Source organism: Marmota marmota, unplaced genomic scaffold, assembly GCF_001458135.2.
Source record: "Marmota marmota marmota unplaced genomic scaffold, marMar, whole genome shotgun sequence".
Lineage (NCBI taxonomy): Eukaryota > Metazoa > Chordata > Mammalia > Rodentia > Sciuridae > Marmota > Marmota marmota.
Window position 1 is genome coordinate 26,910,391 of NW_026000242.1, and position 21,166 is coordinate 26,931,556.

Genomic DNA, 21,166 nt, shown 5'->3' on the forward strand with positions numbered 1-21,166 from the left:
TCATATCACATCCATTGCCAACTGACAAAGGGCAAAATGACCCACTTATTGTACCTCCATTAAAAAATACTAAGCCAATGAAGAGGAAGGAGACTACAGTGGGGGAGATTTTCACCCTCTATCAAGCTTCAGAGTCCGAGTGGAATGTGTGGAACACCATGATTCTGGAAAACACCATGGATTATTTTGAACAGCTGAGGTTTATCTATGAGATGCAAATACAAGGAATTCAGAAGCTTTTGAGTTAAAATTTCTCCTTTGACATAAGGAACTATAAAAGGGAAAGAAGAAGAAGAAAGCCTAATGACAAAAACCTTAAGAAGCAGAGCTCCTTGGTCTTATCTTGGATTCCCCAGTGGGGTCCAGTTACCCCCACCTTAGGAAGAACGCATTCCACCAGCCGTCCATGGTCTAAAAGTTGGAGAGAGTGCTTCAAAGCTGGCATCCCCCACCCCCACAATGGGGAGGTGTCCGAGCTGGGGAGTAAGTGGCAGGTCAGCCAACACTTTGCCAAGCTCCAGTCACTCCCTTTTCAGAGGGTGTGCATCAGGGCGTGCCATGTGCCATGTGCCATGTGCCCAGTGCTGGGGTCACATGAGGAACCCTCACTCATTCAATTTAGAAATAGACCTAACCCTTTATGAGAATGACACATCCAATAATAGGCAGGGGCCACCTGTCTTCTCGTGCTCCACTCTCTTCCCACACAAGCTCAGTAATTTCAAACCACTGGCAACTCCCAAATTCACTCCTGAGAGCTTGCTTTCCAGCCGCCCTATTCCCAGCTGCCCGGTCCCTCTACTTCCACATCTCGTCAATCACAGAATCCTGTCATTTCTATATCCTTGCCTCTCTTAATTTACAACATTATTCTATTCCCGCTGCCTCCAGCCTTGGCCACCCTCACTGATTCCTCCCTGGACTACTGAAACTGTTCCTGAAGGGCCTTATGATCCTCTAATCCATCTTGCACTGCCACTGAAGTCAGCTATTAAACACCAACACACAGTCCCTACCTAAAAGCACCAGGCTTCCCAATTGTATTTTTGCCCCTCATTCCAGACAAATCCTTATGGCCTTTCTGTCTCAAGAAACAGCATTCCCTCCACAGTACATCCTGCTCTTCCATCTCTATCCCACAACTCATGAATCCTTCAAGATCCAATCTCCTCTGGGAAGCCCTCTCCCGCTCCAGCAGTTGTGAGCCATATTGTCTGTTCCCCTAGCACTTTCTTCATACTTCTATCCTAAATAACACAATGAATGGCAGTGATCTGTTCAAGTACTGGTTTTCCCAGAGATAACGCCATAAAGTCCTTGTGGGAAGGAACCGTATCTTCATTTGTGAACCTGGTTCAGAGTTGCACAAAGCACACGCTTGGTGTGACTGAATCCATCAGTCAGTCGGAAGGCTATAAGAGGAGTTAGGGTAAAAGGGTGAAAAGATGTTGATGGTCAGGACACCTAAGTCTAGTCCCCAGCTGCCCAGAGTTGTGTGGACATTTATTAATCTCTCTAGGATTTAGTTTTCCACCTAAAAAGGAAGGAGAACTATGTGATTTTCAGGGTCTCTTTAATTCATCTGTTCTAATATTCAGACTACAGTAAATCTACAGTGAAGACAAGACTATAAAACTCTTTGGCAACAGTATGTTCTTTAGGGAGTCTGGACACCCTCCAAAGTCAGCCAGGAGAATGCTCCTTTGCAGGCCTCTAGGCAGGGGGCTAACACTGGTGGTCCCTCCCCTCTAGTCGTCCTCCCCCAGTTGCTTTCTTAAGTTTGGAGAAAATCCCCAGTTGCCCTCTACTCATTTTGCCCCAAAGTGGACTGTTAAATATTATATACAAGAGGGAAAGAAAAAAAAAGCCTAATGACAAAAATCTAAGATGCATTGAAAGTAACATGACTGCTAAGTTGACCCCCAAGGCTTGATAATCACCTGGTAACCCCATACTCTGGGGGTGGCTGGTACCTCAGCACGGCCACTTCTGTTCTAGCAGGCTGAGGAGCAGGGTAAGGCTTGACCATCTCGTGGAGCATCCCGGGGTGCTGGTCACTGTAGAAAAGTCCGTGATCCTGGTTCTTGCTGACTGGGGACATCATTTGCTTGGTCTTGAAGGGATACTCAGGTGGAGGACCACGAGGGTCTAGCACTTTCGCAGCAGGCTGGGCAGGAGAGGGCCCACCTCCTGCTTTGAACCCCTTTCCATTTCCTGAGCTGGGGAGGTGCTGCTTAGCACCATTCCTCTCCAACGACAGCTGCATGATTCTCTCACTCAGAGAGCGGACATGGCCCTGCTTCAGTTCTTTCAGCGCCTCGTCCTTATGCGCCTGTCCACTGTTGGCACGGTTCACCGTGGGCCTCCCCTCAGTGCGGGACTTCTGACTGGTGCCCCCAGCCATGTAGTAACCGTGGCTCACTGGCCCCTGCTGCTGCTGCTGTTGCTGCTGCTGCTGCTGTTGCCCCCTGAAGAACTGTGACTGGGCTTTGGCCTCCTCGTAAGTGGGCAGTTCCTCATTGTTCTGCTGAGGCTGTGTGGACCGGACCTGTTTCTCCATCACCGTATTGTCCACCTGGTGTTCCTGACCCTGCGGTTCCTGGCGTGCCGACTGGTAGACCATTTGTGGGTCTTCTTGAGGGAGGTTTTCCGTGGAAGAAAAGTTGTTTGTAGGGTGAGCTGGTCCTGCACTCCCTGTGGCCTGGTGCTGAATGGCTAGCAAGTTCATGTTCTCGGTGGGGGTGCCATACCGCAGTTGCTCCTGGATCAGCCGCTGTAATACTGTTCCAGCTGCCGCATCCTCGGAACCTCTCATTTCCACCTCTGAGATCCTTAGGAAGTTTGGGGAGTGGAAGTTACAAAGAGGATCCTCTAAAAGACAAACATAAGAAAAAAGGTATCAGGCTGTTCCCCAGGAGATATATGCTTATAAGTATGTGGAACAATTAACATTCTAACTACAGTAGCATTAACGACAAGATTTTAAATATCCCATCACCTCCACCCATCTATCCTGCAATGTATCATGGATGTTTCTCCAATTCACAGTGACTCTGCAACTCTCCATCTCCTCTCCTCCTGCTCCTCTTCGAACTTGCTTCATCCTTCAGCACCTCCTCTCCTTTTCTTTAACCTCTCCAATGGTCCCTTCTCTTCATCCACATAAACATAACCCAAGTCTTTCCCATCTCAAAAAAGAAAAAAAGCCAAAACCCAAATCAAACACAAAGAAACCGTCTTCTCTTGGCCCTACCACAGACCTCTAATTGATACCCTGCATCTCCCCTTTCCTTCTCCTCTGGTTATCTTCAGCAAGCAACCAACACACTCTGTCTCCATGTTCCAAATGCTCCATCCACTGCTCTGAATAGTAACTAAATCCAGCAAGAGTTTTCCAACTCTCATATTACACACCTAACCTTTCCAAAGCATTCGACATGGTTGATCACGCGCTTCTTGAAATGCTCTTCTAACTTGGCATCCAGGCTGCCCCTCCTCCTGCCTCCGAACACTCGCCTGCTCCCTATTCTCCATCTGTGCCTTCAATTCTACATTTCTGCCCAGGTCTGGGTCTGTCCTGAGTGCTCTTCTGCCCTCACTCAACAGGATATTCATCTCCTCTCCCAAGTCACCACCCCCATATCTAAAACAGCAGCCGACAGCTCTGAAGGCCCTTCTACTTCAACACATACTCCTCTCCCCACACACTTGTCCACCCCAACCTGGGGTTCCCCTGTCTCAGCTACATTCTGTCAGGCCAGAAACTTGGGAGTTTCCATAGTAATTCCTTCCTCTCCCTGACCTCCAACATTCAGTCATCACCTGTCAATTCTGCTTCCTAAAGATCTCTGCCAACTTTCTTCATTATTCCTGAGCCAATCTCCAAGTTTATTATTAATAACCACAATAACATTTTAAAGTGTACATGACATGGCAGTTGTTACACTACAATCTCTTCCTATGTTATTTAATTTATCCCATATACAATCCCATGAGGCAGATATTATTACCCAGCTTACAGATGAAGAGAGGCTCAGAGAAGATAAGTCAGAGGCCTCAGAGAGGCAGAGCCCAAGATCTGACTCCAAATCTATGTACATTCCACAACTTTACAAGTCACTGGCTTCTCATACCCAGACCATTTCAACTTTATGCTCTGGCTCTAGTCTCATTGCTATTTCTAAACCCACCCCTCAGATCCCAATCTACCTTCCACATTACCTTGAAAAATTGTTCCAACAGAAAAATTGACTCCTATTACTTCTCTGCACAAAAGCCCCAACAATCAATTATAGGATGAAGCTGACATTCTATCATATTGTGTAGCAGGTACTGCTTACCTACTTAGCAACATTTCATGTCACCTGCCACATTTCGTGTAATGCCTGCCAGCACTGGTAACCCCTTGGAGTTTAACCTCTTGCAATATCTAAGTATATATAGTTTCCAAAACCGGCTAGCTGTCTCCAGCCTCTAGACTCTCAAGGCATTCTTTCCGATCCCTAGGAAGAGGCACCTCACCGTGTCTCTTGGGAAATTCTATGCTTCAGGGGCAGCTCCAAAGCTACCTTCAGAGTAAAACCTTTCCCTGCTGTAGCCCAATAGGCTTGAGCCTTCCTTCTCCAAAGTCCCTATTCCATTTGTACAAATGCCACTGAAGCAAACATCCTAGCAGGCAGCAATTACTTATTTACAAAGACTCCAAACTCCATAAAGGAAAGATTCAAGTTTTCTCATTTGCACTTTCCTAGCACACAGCTCAATGCTGTTCTCAGATATTCAACCAGATGTTCAAAAAATACCTAAGTGAGCCCCATGAAACACAACACCTAGATCATTTCCCAATAGTACTATTAAGTAGTGTATGAAGGATATTATATAGCATTATGACTGTAAAAATTCCAGAACTTACTACTGGCATGACTTTGAGTAAATCACTCATACTCTCTGAACCTCAATATCTTCCCCATATTGTGTCCAGGAAGCTGGATTACAACATCTCTGGACAGACTGCACTTGCACAGTTCCAAGCAACAACGGTTCAGTGTTTTTATATATACAGGCAATATGTCATTTTCCCTAAACCATCATTCATCCTCAAGTATATATATTTTCTCGTATATATGGCGTCTTCATCATGAGTCATCCAGAGAGAAATCTCATATTCACTGTTCATCTTTTCTCTCCTTTGCTACCCACATTTAATTAACTGCCAAGCTAGTTTCTTTTTTTCAGTCTAAAGTGAAATAAAAAAAAAAGTAGTGTGATTGCTTACAATGTATGTATTCAAACACATCTCTGTGTGTTTACACAGATATCAATAGAAGGAGGCTTATAATTGTCTCTTTTTTTTCTTTTTTTTTTTTTTGTGGGGGGTACTGGGGATTGAACCCAGGGATGCTTACCCACTGAGCCACATCTCCAGATTGTTTTATTTTTTGAGACAAGATCTCCCTAAGTTGCTTAGGACCTCACTAAGTTGCTGAGGCTAGCTTTAAACTTGTAATCCTTCTGTCTCAGCCTCCTGAGCTGCTGGAATTACAGGCATTAGTCACTGCACCTGGCACAACTATCTTTTTTTTAATTAAAGACCATCAAGGATTATATTCCTCTGTCTTCCTGGGTATTAAACCTTGAGAAAGTATGAAAGACAATGACATTTTTAGTGTCCTGGCAAGAGCAAAAGACAGCAATTCCATGTTGGTCCCCTAATTCTCATTAAAAATTTTCACATTCATGGTAGTTAGAAGTCAGAACCAAACCCTAGTTTCTACACCAATATGCTTTCCTGTGGAGTCTGTTCTTCCACACCCTCTGGTACCCCTGGGGGGTGCCAGCTCTCCTTACCAGCTTCTGCGAACAGCCTCCTAAAACCTCTTGCCTTTGGCCTCTTCTCCTTCTAATCCACACTTAATATTAGTATATTGTTACTACAATATTCCAATATGACACTATTAGAACATTGTTACAGTATATTATCATCTCCCTTCCTCTACTGGAATTCAAGCTCCAGCCATAGAGAGCATAGTCTATGCATCCATGGGCTGTAACCCCCCCACACCAAGTGCTCTGCCCCGTACACACAGGCATTCGGAAAATGACTGCCAAGGAAACCAATAATTTTACAGAGTAGACCCTCAAGCTCACCTTTGATCATAGGCTCTCCCTGTCCATCTGGCAAAACAACAACAACATCAAAACACTTCACCTTTGTGACCTCAGGCAAGTTATTTGGCCTCTCTGAATCTTTCTCCTTTAAAAAATGCAGAAGCTAAATATTTGCCTCATAGGAACATATGTGAAGTAAAGTCAAAACATTCCTTATCTCCAGAGAATGTTTACTACAAGTGAGATGGACACCAAAGTTCAAAACCCAAAAGAGATTATCAAGAGTACTCACAGATGAATTGCCAAATAACTATAATAAACAATAAAAAACCCAAGGAAACAGATCAGTGTGGGTTGGACAGATCCACTCACTCATTCAACAAATACGCACTGCAAACCTATTTTATTCCAGACCTGCCAACAGGTGTTAGAGTTATGAGACTAAAGAGAATAGAGTCCTCGCCCTCTTGGGGTAACAGATCTGAAAGGCTTAATGAAACAACCATGTTTAAATAAGAATAAGATTTTTTTAATAAGACTAGAAGAAAAATTTGAACAAAAATAAAAATCATTCTAGAGGAAAATGACTTATCTGAATGATTAAAGAAATAAAAATATGAATGGGTCTCAATAAACATGAAAACTATGGAATTCTATTTTCACTGAAGTGAGAGAAAAATGAGTTACAAGCACATTTGGTAGGAACCATAAGATTCTCCCTAGAAGTATTTTTAGAGATTCCCTCATAGTTTCACCAGTCTCAAAAACAGAAAAAAGAAGAGTTTGAAAAAGGGTGAGGAAAAGTATTTAAAAATTAGAGAAAATTTAGGGATTAAATGATATAATTCTGAAATACACACACACACACACAGTCTCACAAGGGAAGTCACATACTACAATAAAATAGTCTTATTAACAGTAAAGCACAGCATGAATAAAAATAAGGCATCTACCAACAAAGAGACAACTAATGACCCAATATGCTAATTTTAAGATAAGCACAGATAAAAAGAAAAATCTGAGTTACAGTAGTCTCTCTTTCTCCTCAGGAATACATTTCAAGATCCCCAGTGGACACCTGACACCAAGGCTAATACTGAGCCCTACACATGTCAAGTTTTTCATGTGCATACACACCTATGATAAAGTTGAATTTATAAATTAAGCATGCTAAGAGATCGACAACAACAACTAAAAATTAAATAGAACAATTGTAACAACATACTGTAAGAAAAGTTGTCTAAAACTTGCAAATTTTTCTTTGTGCTTTTTTTAATTTAGTATTTTTGGATCATGGTTGACCTTGGGTAACTGAAAATGCAAAAAGCAAAACCACATATAAAGGAAAGCTATTGCATCAAAAGAGATAAAAATGAGAGACATATGGTCACTTTGTTTTCCAATACAAGTCAGCAAAAGGACTTACCAACTTTTTCCCTGATGCTACTGTTTGCCTCCACCGTCAAAGCAGATGCTTCATGCCTCCCAGAGTAAAGCTGAAAGTCCGAGAAAAAGTAGCTGGTGTCTTCTAGAATCTGCACAGGACTGCTAGGGCTGTAAGAGACAGGAGCGGGTGCTGGGAGGAAGAAAGTAACGTGTATGTTAGTGCCAATCAAGTGCCCCCTCTTCCTGTGTGACTCATGACAGCCCACAAGGCATGCTCCCACATTTCAACCCACAACAGGAGCGCCCTATCTTTTTGATTCATAAAATTCCAAAGTTACTACTCAGAATCATCACAAGTCCAGCCACCCACAAAAATGACCCATGAGGTCAACACACAGTCCTCAAGACACGCTGAGCAGAAGCATGGATGCCTCACATGTTCCAGTTCCAAGGGCAGCAGCAGCAGCACCATCCAAAGCCAAGTCCTCAAGTTCAGAATGATCAAGAAGGGAGATAGAAAGGAGGGAGATGGGAAGGCCAGAAAAGGAGAACCAAAGTGTGAAGAGCAGATATCTCTCACAACATAAACGAGCTCAAGGAAGAGGTGGTCACTTTGTCAGACGATATGCTTGCAAGAGAATGTCCCAGCCCAGGACAGAATACTTAGGCCTCACTCAAAGATTTCTGAAGTCGTGTGCTGCAGCACGGAGCTGAGGTTCTGGAATCTGGGCCTCTGCCAAGCACTGGCCTTTCAGCTCCAGTTTCTCTGCTTCACACACAAACCAGAGTGTGCTTCCTCTTCCAATTAAATGTGACACTGAACTCAGTCCTACAGCCACTGAACATGAAATACCACTACAGTGACACCGACAGGACACACAAAATATCCATGGGAACTTTCAGCAGGATGGGTCTAGCCTGTTTCCTGCTCTGCAGATATCTCTGTGTGGGCACCATGTGTAAGGCTGTTTTTAGCAAAAGTAACTTAGTTAACTCTGGAGAGTCAAACATTTTTAAAAAATTAAAATCCTTTCCCAAAGACAATTCTAAGAAAAAATGCTGTTCAGCAATCGCTTTGAACTGGTCATTTGAATTTCTTCCTAGGTTTGTTTTCTACCCATTTCCCACAATGTGAAGCTACTAGTAAGCCATTAATTATACCAAGGGCTGTGAGATGAGAATGCACTGGTGGTCTTCCTGAGTTTCTTTACCTCGACAAGTGAATTGCATTTATATGTGCTACTGAATCATAGGCACATCTGCCCTAGAAAGAAAGAAGATTTTGATAACTATTTACCTTATAAATTTAAAATAAAAATAGTTGTGACTCTCACTTTGTGAAATGACATATTGTATGAAGATAGTCTAAAATCATAGTTCAAATGCACAGGACGCTATTTCTCAGTCTCTCTCTCTCTCTCTCTCTCCCTCAATTTTTTTTTTTTTTTTGTTTTTTCTTTGTTTTGCCAATCTACAAGGACTGTTCCACAAAGAAACTCAAATCTTTCCTGGTCCTCATCTTCTACACCTGTATATATATAAATATAAATATAAAAATCTGAACATTTAAGGCTAAAATCAGGATCCTAGATGGCCAGGATCCAAAGCCAAATCCTGACCTGGCTTCTGTTTTCAGGCAGGTAGAAAACTAGGGAGGTACAAGGTACAATCCTGGCTGCATGTCAAAATCTCCTGTGGAACTTTTAAAACCCGGCCTCAAGCAGACCTATTCATTTGGAAGCTGGGGGTTGCGTTCAGGCATCTATAATTTATAAAGCTCTTTAAATGACCCCAATGAGCAGCCAAAGTTGGGAAGCTTTAAGCTAGGGGGAGAACGTCCACATAAAGGAACACAAACACACACACACACACAAACACACACACACACCCATACACACAACACCTTTCTGCACCTCCACCCCATTCCTCCCATCAAGTCAAAGAGGAGCTGACAGCACATCTGCTTCAATAAAAGAAACAGTCATATTTTCTGCAGGATGAGAGATAGGGGTTAAATTTCATTTTGCTGCATATGGATTTCCAGTTTCACTAGCACCATTGTTGAAGAGATGATCTTTTCTCCAATATATGTTTATGGTGCCTTTGTCTAGTATGAGATAACTGTATATATGTGGGTTTGTCTCTGTGTCTTCTATCCTGTTCCATTGGTCTTTATGTCTATTTCGGTACCAATATCATGCTGTTATTGTTACTGTAGCTCTGCAGTATAATTTAAGGTCTAGTACTGTGATACCTTCAGCTTCGCTTTTCTCACTAAAGGCTATTCTGGGCCTCTTATTTTTCCAAATGAATTTCATGATTGCTTTTTCTATTTCTCTCTCTCTCTCATACCCTGCACAAAACTCAACTCAAAGTGGTTCAAGGACCTAGGCATTAGACCAGAGATATATATCCACTAGAAGAAAATGTAGGCCCAACACTCCATCATGGTGGCTTAGGAACTGAATTCCTCAAAAAGACTCCTCTCCTAAAGCACAAGAAGTAAAATCAAGAATCAATAGGTAGGATGGTATCAAACTAAAAAGCTTCTTCACAGCAGAGGAAATAATCAAGAGCATGAAGAGAAAGCCTACAGAATGGGAGAAAATCTTTGCCACCTGCACCTCAGATAGAGCATTCATTTCCAGGATATATATAAAGAACTCAAAAAATTAACACTAAAAAAATCAAATAACCCAATTAATAAATGGGCAAAGGAACTAAAGAAATATGAATGGTCAACAGTATATGAAAAAATGTTCAACATCTCTAGCAATTAGAGAAGTGCAAACTAAAATTACACTGAGATTTCATCTCACTCCAGTCAGAATGACAATCAAGAATACAAGTAACAATAAATGTTGGCGAGGATGTGGAGAAAGGGGCACACTCATACATTGCTGGTGAGACTGCAAATTGGTGCAACCACTCTGGAAAGCAGTATGGAGATTGCTCAGAAAACTTGAAATGGAACCACCATTTGACCCAGTTATCTCACTCCTTGGTATATACCCAAAGGACTTAAAATTAATAGTGACACAGCCACATCAATGTCCATAGCAGCTCAATTTACAAAAGTTAAGCTATGGAACCAACCTAGGTGCCCTTCAACAGATGGATAAAGAAAATGTGATATATATTGACAATGGAATATTACTCAGCCATAAAGAAAATGGAAGTATGGCATTTGCCTGGAAATGGTTGGAACTGGAGACTATCATGCTAAGTGAAATAAGCCAGTCCCCAAAAACCAAAGCTGAATGTTCTCACTGATATGTGATGCTAACACACAAATAAGGGGGCAGGGAGACTAGAAGTTCATTGGATTAGACAAAGGGAAATAAGGGAAGGGAGGGAGATGAGTATAGGAAAGACAGTAGAATGAATCGGATATAGCTTTCCTATTTTTAATATATGAATACATGACCAATGAAATTCCACATCACATACAACCGCAAGAATGGGATCATAATTAGAATAAGATGTACACCATATTTGTATAAATATATGAAAATATACTCTACTGTCATGTGTAACTAAAAAGAACAAACTAAAAGTGATATTTTTAAAAAATAGACCTGAGTCAGGAATGACATGTTGCAGCATATTACACTTTGGGTGATCCCTTCTAGTCACATGACTAAGAATTTCAAATGATAAAAGAGCAAACCTCTAATAAAATTGAGGTATGTATGTATAAACAAATGTATATAAAGGAGAGCATAGATGTGTGGAGCTCAGATGGAGCCCTGCATTAAGCCATTCACTACAACACTGGTAGGAATTACTTTTCCCCACTTTACCCATGGGCTACCAACTAAGAGTAGATTCAAGAGCTCTAGGGCCTCAGGACACTGAACAGAGTGGTCTCCAAATGGGCTTACACACACACACACAACTCTCCCTCTCTCTCCCTCTCGGACTGAGGCACATGATGCTCAACTAGTGCCTCCTTTCTCCATTCACATGTGGTGGCCATTGCCTCACGTTCCCACAGATGCCATCATTCCTTGATGCTGAAGAAAGGCAGGAGAGCTGAGTGGATGACCAGAACAGGCCTCTGAGGCAGGCAGGCAGGCAGGTGGCCCCTTTTTTATCACTCCACTAAAGCAGGAATCAGTCAGGGGTGAGCTATCCCAGCACCAAGGCGGCCTGAAGGAATCACACTTCTTGCTCTCTCACCAGCAGGGCAAGGAAAAGTGGCAGTACCATCCATGTGCCACAGGATCTGCACTGTATTCCTGGGCCACACGGTACACATCTAAGAGAGGCTGGTCCCATCCTCTGCCTATTTTAGTTCACTGTCTTCCCTAGGAGCTCCTGTACCTCAAGTTGAGTCTATTTTCTGAAACCAAATGATCTAACTTGACAGGGTCAAAGATGTCTGAAATGAGAAACGAGAAGGAGAGGCGTGGTGTGAGGGGAAAGCTATCGTCTTGGCTGGGAGTTCATAACCAGGAGTGGAGTTGTGACAAACAACAGGAGGCCCCAGATACCACTACCACCCAGAAAGGCCCTGCAAGGCTGGCTCAGGCCCAGCAACCCAGCAACACTGCCAGTTTAGGGGGGCTTCTGGCCTCTTGAGGATTCTGGGGGCTCAACAGTGTGTGGTATTATAGTGTAGATGCCCACAGGGGTGCCAGAAGAGCTATTTCTATATAAAAAGTCTGATCTTAGTGGTTAACTTACAATTATCTTCTTCCAAACCAGAACCCTGTCTGAGGGTCACCACTCACATGCCTCAGTGTGCAGAGGAGGTGGCCAAAGCACCAGAGACCCAGCCAGGGTCAGTGTAAAGGGTCAGTTGTCTGGGAGGGTTTCTCTGGAGAGAGGGCACATGCAGCTCCCAGGGGCCCTGCCCAGAAGGAAAGCGGAGATCTATTTGTGCTACATTTAACATGATATTTTGAGATGTTTTCAGGATTGCTGAAGGTTTAACATTTATGTTTTATATTTGATACATTTCACCAGCTTAGCTCCTAAATGACAAAATGCACACATCCCTTGCCAACACAGAAATCCTGGCTCCCCTCTCACTGAGCCTGACTGCTTCTAGCTTACTGAAGAAGCAAGGAACGTTCCCCCATCATGGTTTAGACTTTCTTTGTGACTGTCCAGAGGCCTTCAGGTAATGTGACCTGAACAAGACCTCTGTCCTTACTCAATAGTGGCAACAACAAAGGGTTCCACTGTTGAAGGAGAAAGGAATTAAGGTAAAATGAAATTAGTTTTCTCAGGGAGGCAAGAAGCACAACAAGGGCCCTGGAGACCTGCTCCTCTTCTTTACCTTCCACCATAACTGGTGAACTCCCAAGGAGCAGATCCTGCATCTGATACCAAGCCAATAGATCAGGCTCAGAAGTCTCCTTTAGGTTTAAACGCTGGAGGACATTAAAGTGTCACCCCACTATCATTCAACACACACACACCACGGGGAATCCTTGTCCTTACACTCCGCTCTGGCATGGCACTCCCTTGCATATAACCATTTGGGTTCCAGGTCGCACTTTGATTTTGAAGTTTTTTTTTTGTTTGTTTGTTTTGTTTTTTAATAATCAGGCCCCTATGTTAGCTGTCAATAGTCTTGCTGGTCCCCTCAGCAACCCAGCATCCTGTAACATCTTCATTTTCTGAGTACAAACCTCTAACTTCACCCCAACCCACCTCCAACTACTTTAAAGTTCATTCCAGCAAATTTACCTCCTCCAGAACGTCTTCACCTTCCCAAACACCAGCCTCCCTTCCCTCAAATGCCACAGCAATTATGTTCTGAGGTACACAAAGCCAGCACATCAACATCGATGGCCTAGTATTTTGCAGTTGTCATTAAATCTAAGCTGATGTTATTGCCCTGGTGAAGTTATAAGCCCTTTGAAGAAAACACCATACTGTGCATTTGTTAATTTCTACAGGTGGCATATAAAATATATGCTCTCTGACAACTATGCTCTCTGATGGAGAGAACATGGCAATACTCTGCCCAATGGTCTTGCTGGCTGTCAAGTAAGAGAAGGTCCAAGATTCCTCCTATGCCAGTTTCTGAGAGTTCCAGATAATCCCTGCACCTTTCCATCCCCTAAAATACAGGGGCACTTACTTTCTCCTTTGCAGCCAATACTGGTGCTTTGAGTTCTGCAGGCCAGAGGACCATTCCTCAACGATCCACTAATTGCAAAACAACTCCCTGGTGTTGCCAAAGTGAGAACCTCTCTGCCAGCTACATGTAATCCAAAACCTCCCCATGCATTGAAAAACAATTGCACTGTCTGGAGTAGAACAATCTCCTCTAACTATAATAGAGAGTTTAACCGCAGCAACAAACAATTCTATGGCTTCTACCTTTTCTTTCAAAGGGCTAAGGAATTTGCCAAGTGTGCCAGTGACCTCAAAGTTAAACCTAAGCATTAAACCTTCTGATTCTGGCAGACCTTGAGTTTTTCTGGACAGTGAAATACCCGGCTCGGGGAGCAGGATGCCCTGGAAACAATGCTTAGAAGGGGCCTGAAGAACCTGCAATCTGTACCTGAAAAATAAGGGTCTAGCCTGTTCCCAGGTCCCATGTGAAAGAAAGCAAGCTAGCTCATCTGGGGTCGGCCAACTTACAGTCCACACATTGAGATCCACGTGAAGCACAGACAGGCAATGGCCCCTCCTCTACAGACACCTGCACACAACACACATATTGTTAAAAAAGAAACAGGAATCCCCGCCATTAAGCCAAAAGTACATCCAGAACATGATTTCTCACTCTTTTCCCCTGGGAACCATTATTTGAAACCCAAGGTTTGTGGTTGGGTGTCAGAGGTGGGGTTACCAAGATTCCCAATCCCTATACTGTGTGGCCTTCCAAACAGGCATCAGACTCGAATTCCAATCCTGGACCAATCCATTTATTCTAGAAAACAGGTGAAATCAATACACTGATACCTATTTAATTTAGACTCAATCTAAAATGTGTAATGAACAATTTTGTCTGAATTTTAACTTAGTGATATGTATTAGAAATATCTCTGATATTATCAGTGTAAAGCAAAATGCCAAACATGTGCTTAACCTAATAGGAGCTATAAATAAAGAGAAACGAGTAAAATAGTTCTAGACCTGAGTAGGATGGATTTGGTCCCAAAGACCAGCATGCACACAGCTACCCTTGTTCATCACAGCCCAAGTGCTCTATGTGAAGGACACACCACCATCTCTAGAGGCCCAGGGGTAATTTACTGCTACTCCTTGACTGAGGGGAGGGACATGGTGTCTCAATGACAAGGAGAGACCTGGGAGGCGAGGCGAGGAGTGTGTGTACCCACCATGGGTAGGGAGAGGAGGGAGCCAAGGAAGATAAGCCTATCATGGGAAAAGAGAATCACAGGACTGAGTCACAGAAGTATTTTGTGTCTTTAAGGGACAGTAGCTTAACTGTGGGCAAGGAAGATGAAGCCACATCTGTAGAACCTGTATTTAGTATTCACAGGGTGTTCTTAAAAGCATTAGCACATTATTTTCACAACACTCTAGAACTGGAGAATAATTTAGAGATCAGATTCAACTTTTTTGTGTGCGGGGGAGGGGGGTGCACCAGGGATTGAACTCAGGGGGCACTCAGCCATCGAACCACATCCCCAGCCCTATTTTGTATTTTATTTAGAGATAGGGTCACACTGAGTTGCTTAACGCCTCACTTTTGCTGAGGCTGGCTTTGAACTTGTGATCCTCCTGCCTCAGCCTCCTGAGCCGCTGGGATTACAAGCATGTGCCACTGCACCCAGCCAGGTTCAGCTTATAACTACACCACACTCCCTTCCTGACAAGCCAATCAGCCAATTAAATACTTTGAATATTAGAGAATGCTGAAGTCATAGTGTAAGTCTTGGGGGCAGATGCTACCATCCATTACAGAAGCCACAGGGTCCCTTCCTGGTCCAGGATTTGGAATGACCTAAACTTATTCCCAATGTACTGAGGACTTACTCTTGAGGATGTGACACAAAGATGAAAGGCTGTGGGTACATTTTCCGTGACAGCATTTTCACCAGTAGTGATTGCTATGGCCTCCGTTTTCTGAGCCTTCCCATTAATTTGTGACAGCCCAATATATTTCCAATTAATTTTTTTGTGTGTAGTTAAGTTAGTCAAAGTCACTATGTGCTACTTACAATCAAGAATCTGATAGAGAGATTTATATTTTAAAAATTAATTGCTCTGACTCTCATATTATCACAACATTGTTTGTATCTTAAATAATAGATGACTTAGCACCATCTTGAATTATAGTACATCATATCAATTGTCCCAACTATCCTAAATAAATACCTGCAGTTCCCTCAAAGCTTTCTCCATCTGGAGGGCCTTTCTGCCCTATGAGTCTAGGAGATTCTTACTTTGGTACATGCTAAAGCACATATTTTGACCATCAAAAAGTCCTTTGGTCTTTTGAAACTCTATTGTAGTGCCATTTGCTTCATGAAGTCACCTATCCCTTCTCTTCCAAATTTCTGTGTGCCACTCTGGACTCCGACAACATTCTGTGAATATTGACGAAACAGTCTATATTAAGCTGCCTATGCATTTAGTTTTTTCTCCCCCCATTTAACTTGTAAATTTTTAACAGTAGAACCCAAGTCTTACTCACCTAGTATCTCCAATTGCTCGCAGGAATAAGATCACAGTAAGTATTCAGTGCATATTCACTGAATCAATGAACAATCTGCATATGTTTACAATATGCAGATGTTTATCTAAAAGTTTTTAGTATAATGGGGACTAAATAAATACATCAACCTAGTAGATAGAGAAATGCAATTTAAAACAACCAGTTATAGGCATATTCTTCATTCTACAGAATTCAGCTCACCAGTGAGTGTCTATTTTGGGGTCTCTTTCAAACTACTCAGGAGAACAAGGTAAAAGCTGCTGGGAGAAAGAAAAAAGAAAAAAAATGAGACACAGAGAGACAGAGAGAGACAGCCACCTACTGCTAAAATTGGTTAATTAAAGTATGCTGTGATTCAGTTAGAAGTAACATTACAGGACTTGTGTAGCTTGAGCACACACTCGCATTTAGAGAAAGGTGTTTGTCCCTTGCAGGCAGGCCCTATGCCTGGGGACTACAGCCAGGCAGAGTTGGGGGACCTCTTCACTCACCATAAAAAAAAAAGAGAGAGGAATATTCCCAGTCCTACCTATTATACCAAGTATACTGTGATAGAATCCATAATAAAAGAACCTTACAAGGAAAAGGCAGTTCATAACATTTGGATTTTAATATAAAACCCAAAGACTACTTAACTATCTTGAATCAAATTGTACATGGGTATCATTATAATTCATATTTCCTATTGATGTCTTTGGTGCATAACTTATCTAAAACTAAGACCAAAAGTACCCAGACTTCAAAGATTCTTTTCCACATATAAGCTTAAACATCAGTTACTGACATTTCACACTCTTTAGTTTCATTCCTTTTGTTTGGACCTATCAGAAGGCATCTCAGGACCACAAAAGTATTCTTTTGTGGCCCTGGCACACACTGTCTTCCCCCTAAGAGAAAAAAAGTATTACTAACATGACTGCCAAACTTTAATATGTTTGCATCCCTGAGTACAGTCGGAAGTACCTGACACTCTTTTAACAAAGGAAAACAAACAAGATGGAAAGCTTTAAAATAAACCCCTAGGCATAAAATGGCCATATGTCTACATAGTTATGTTCCTCAAAGCTCCCCTCTCACCCACACCACCAAGACAGCAGAGCACTTCACACTTGCTGTCACTCAGTTCCTCCAGCCTTCCCACATCATTGTGGCTGGGTGACACTGGGAAGTGTGTCAGGCAGCGCCATCCCACAGGGACAGGATTCTCTCAAGAGGCAAGTACACATCCACCTAGCTGGTAAAGCACTATGGGCTCATGGATGAACTACATCATTTAAAGCAACCAGTACTTGCCAAGAAACCAGATATGCCCTTAGAAATAAAAGAGCACCATCAAAAATTTACTGAGACCCTATTAGTTCAGGTACATTCCTTACAAAAGTTATGTTATTTGATTATTACCACCCTACTTCCATTTTGTTGATAGAGATACTGAGGCTCACATGGGTTAAGAAGTGCCCAGAGCCACGAAACCAGCCAGCAGTACAGTCTCTTCAAAGCAAAGATTTGTTGGTGTTTTGTTTTTTCCAGTGCTGGGGATCAAACCCAGTGCCTCGTGCATGCTAGACATGGACTATACTTCTGAGTCACATCTCCATCCCTGCTAGGTTTCCTTCTTTGTTTCTGAAAATGAGGGTAGTTTTAATGAAACGCTCTTGTTTGTGAATAAAGAGGAAAGGCAATGGAGAAAGTTTTCCTTCTTTGCAAGTTTGAGGTAGAGAAGAACCCAGAGCCATTTTGTTTGTGTTATTTCTTACCAAAACTATGGGAAATAAGAGCACACTCCTGGCCAATCACCAGACACCAAGGCAATGGAGGAAACCACCCTTCCTCATCCCTTCCATCTGGTTGCATATTATAGTCATGACAGTGTTTCCCCTTGAACAATGGATCCTGAACCTGCAGTGTGTCAGTACTACACATGAAGCTTGCCAAATGCATCACTACCAAGTCTCCACATCAAAATGGCCTCTCTGCAAGAGTCGACCAGAAATAAATTCTTTGACCATCCTTCACAGATGATTTGAACTCAGGTCTGGAAAGTTTGTACTTCTCTGCTATACAAACTCTTATAAAATGTGCACTTCTGAAAGTCATAGGGAACTGAAATTTTATAAATTAAGCATACCTGAAACACAAGTGTGTTGAATTTAATGAAGCTAAATAACGATTAATGAGTAAGAGACTTAACTCTTTCTAGAGCCAACTAACATGCATTAACTCCTTTAGTAGAAGGAAGCCTCTTTCCTATCATTTGTTTTTAATAAATTCAGATTTTAAGACAATAGTTTTAATTAGTTTTAATTGCTAATCTGAATAACTGGAAAAAGGGATATAGCTACTTTAGTTACATGTAAATAACATGTATCTACATAGTATGGTGACAAGGTGACCTTATCAAATATATCTAAGTTAATAACATGATGAGGGAAAACCTATAAAAACACCTAGCACTCTATACATAACTGCTTGATAAATCTGAAACTCTAAAACCCTCCTCTGAGAATAGGGATAACCTGTTACGTGGGTTTAGTGAGATAATGTGAATCAACTACACATCAGTTGATCCCAGAGGCCAACTGCTGCCAGAGTCCACGTAAGACACACAGCTATCTCAGGATAGGGAAGGAAGACATCCCAGGTGGCATTACTGAACATGACGTGCTACAAACATTATCTCAGATAACCCTCATGTCCCTGAGAATTAGGCTTCATAATCTCCTTTGTACCCTAACGCACCAGGAATGACACACCTCGGGTGTCACAAGCCTGAGTGGCAAACTCGGTGCTGACTGTTGTGAAGCAAACCCCAGAATTTCAATGGTATTTTGCTAGATACTTGTGATAGTATTTGGGTTGCTTATAATTTCCAGGATCATGGACCTGTGAATTTGATTTGCAGCAAAGGAAGAATTATTCACTAATTTATCTGTCCATTCATTCATTCAGTCAACCAAAACACATGACATTGAACCTCTGCCCTGGGCAAGACAATGCCTGGTACCACAAGACCCAGATCTGAGAGTCTAGTCAGAGAGACATATAAAGCACACAATGGCCAAACAGCACAGAAATGCAGCTACACAGGCTTGAGGTAGTGTGGAGCAGTGAGCTCAGACACCTATGTCCACGCCTACCTCAACACACACAGGACCCAGAACTGTGCCCAGGGCTACATCAACCTCTTCCTCCTCCTTGCCCTTCCATTTTAGATCATTGATGCCCCTTTACAAGAATCTGCCACAAACTATAGAGCTTCTCCCTGCACCTAGATGAATGCTCATCCACAAATGTCATGTTCAGTTTTACTACACAGTCCAGTTTAAGCACCTTGAGCTTATCATCAACCAGGAGGATGAGAGGGAGCATAGTGGGAAATGTTGTGAAATACTATTTTCTGGAGGCAAATCAACCACAGGCCTCAGGAAGGGCAAAAGAAGAAACCACACACGGTTGAGAATTTTCTTTGCAAAGAGCATTGCTCTCTTCTAGTGGATCGCATTAACTCAATCCTCATAATCCCCATTTCTCAGATGAGAAAACTAAGGCACTGAGAATAACTTGCCTAAAGTTACACAATTAGGAGTGAAAGCACGATTCAAACCCAGCTTAACTGGCTGGAGAGTTTATGGCTTCTACTGGTGTTTTTAAAAGCACTCAGACTTTTATTTATTTATTTGATGTGGTGCTGAGGATCAAACCCAGTGCCTCACATATGCTAGGCAAGCACTCTACCACTGAGCTACAATCCCAGCCCACTCAGGTTTTTTTTTTTTGGCCTCAGAACCTCTTCTTCACACTCTTAAAAATTACTGAGGACCAATGAGCTTTTGTTTATGTGGGCCATATCTGTCAATATTTATTTTACTAGAAATTAAAACTGAGAAAATTATATGTTGACTCATTTAAATAAAATAATAAATTGAACTATAAATCATATAAAATATTTTTATGAAAAATAGCTTATTTTTTGGGAAAAAAAGCAGTAAAAAGAGGGACTCTTTTATAGCTTTGCAAATTTCTTTCTGCCTGGCATAATAAAAGACAGCTGGATTCTCTTATCTGCTTTTGCTTGCAATCTATGATTTGGGGTTAAAGTAGATGAAGAAATCCGAGCCTCATACAAATATGTAGTTGGCAAGAGGAGTATTTTAATAGCCTTTTCAGATAACTATGACTATTCTTTGAAGCTATATCAAAATTCAACAATCAGTGCGGTGGTTTGGAAGTATCCCCAAAGTCCCATGTGTTAAAGGCTTGGTCACCAGCCTGTGATAGTGCTATTGGAGAGTATGGAACCTTTAAGTGGTGGAGCCTACTGGAAAAAGTTAGGTCACTGGGGGTGCACCCTTGCAGGGGATAATGGGATCCTGTACTTTCTTATCTCTTCCTTTGCTTCCTGGCAGTTACTAGGTGAATGGCTTTGCACCACCACACATTCCTGCACCATAGGCTGCCTTACCACAGTCTCTACCCACAGTGGCCTCAAACCTCTAAAAACTGTGAGCCAAAACAAGCTTTCACCTCTTTAAATTGATTTATCTCAGATATTTGTTGCAGTAACAGCAATCTGACTAATGCAAGTGGCAAGTTCTTAAAAGTAAATGCAATATGAAGCATGACCACCTACCAGAGGCCTGCTCTGGATATTCCCCTATTACTTTGAAATCTTATTGGGCCATCTTTCACTTTGAAGGGAGCTCTTGTTAACCCACGTAAAACTTCATAACAACGTACACTGGAAAAGGTATATTCACTGAATAATATAAATCATCCAACCACAGAAACATTTCAAGCATATAATATCAACAAAATCATATTTGTTAATATACAATGGATCTAGATCATCGAAAAAGTCTTTTACATACTGGAAAGCAACAACTTCAAGGTGGAAGATACGAATTTTCCAAAACTGCAAAGAAAGGCTCCATGAGATTACTTTCAATCAAAAGCTTGACTTTTATCCCTGGCAGCAAATAGTTGTTCCACTTGAAATGACAAGTTCCCTTTATTCATTTTTGA

General features: G+C 42.1%; 1 protein-coding gene across 3 annotated transcripts in view; it reads right to left on the reverse strand.

The window, feature by feature from the left end:
• The window catches only part of Amotl1 (angiomotin like 1), a 153,349-nt gene that overhangs the window by 64,837 nt on the left and 67,346 nt on the right, over nt 1-21,166 (reverse strand). For all 3 annotated transcript variants that reach the window (XM_048795775.1, XM_015489976.2, XM_048795776.1), the window contains 2 exons: nt 7,535-7,684; nt 1,941-2,871 (listed from right to left, as the gene is read on the reverse strand). In XM_048795775.1, the coding sequence (XP_048651732.1) occupies nt 1,941-2,871; nt 7,535-7,684 (1,081 nt within the window). The remainder of the gene's footprint in view (nt 1-1,940; nt 2,872-7,534; nt 7,685-21,166) is intronic.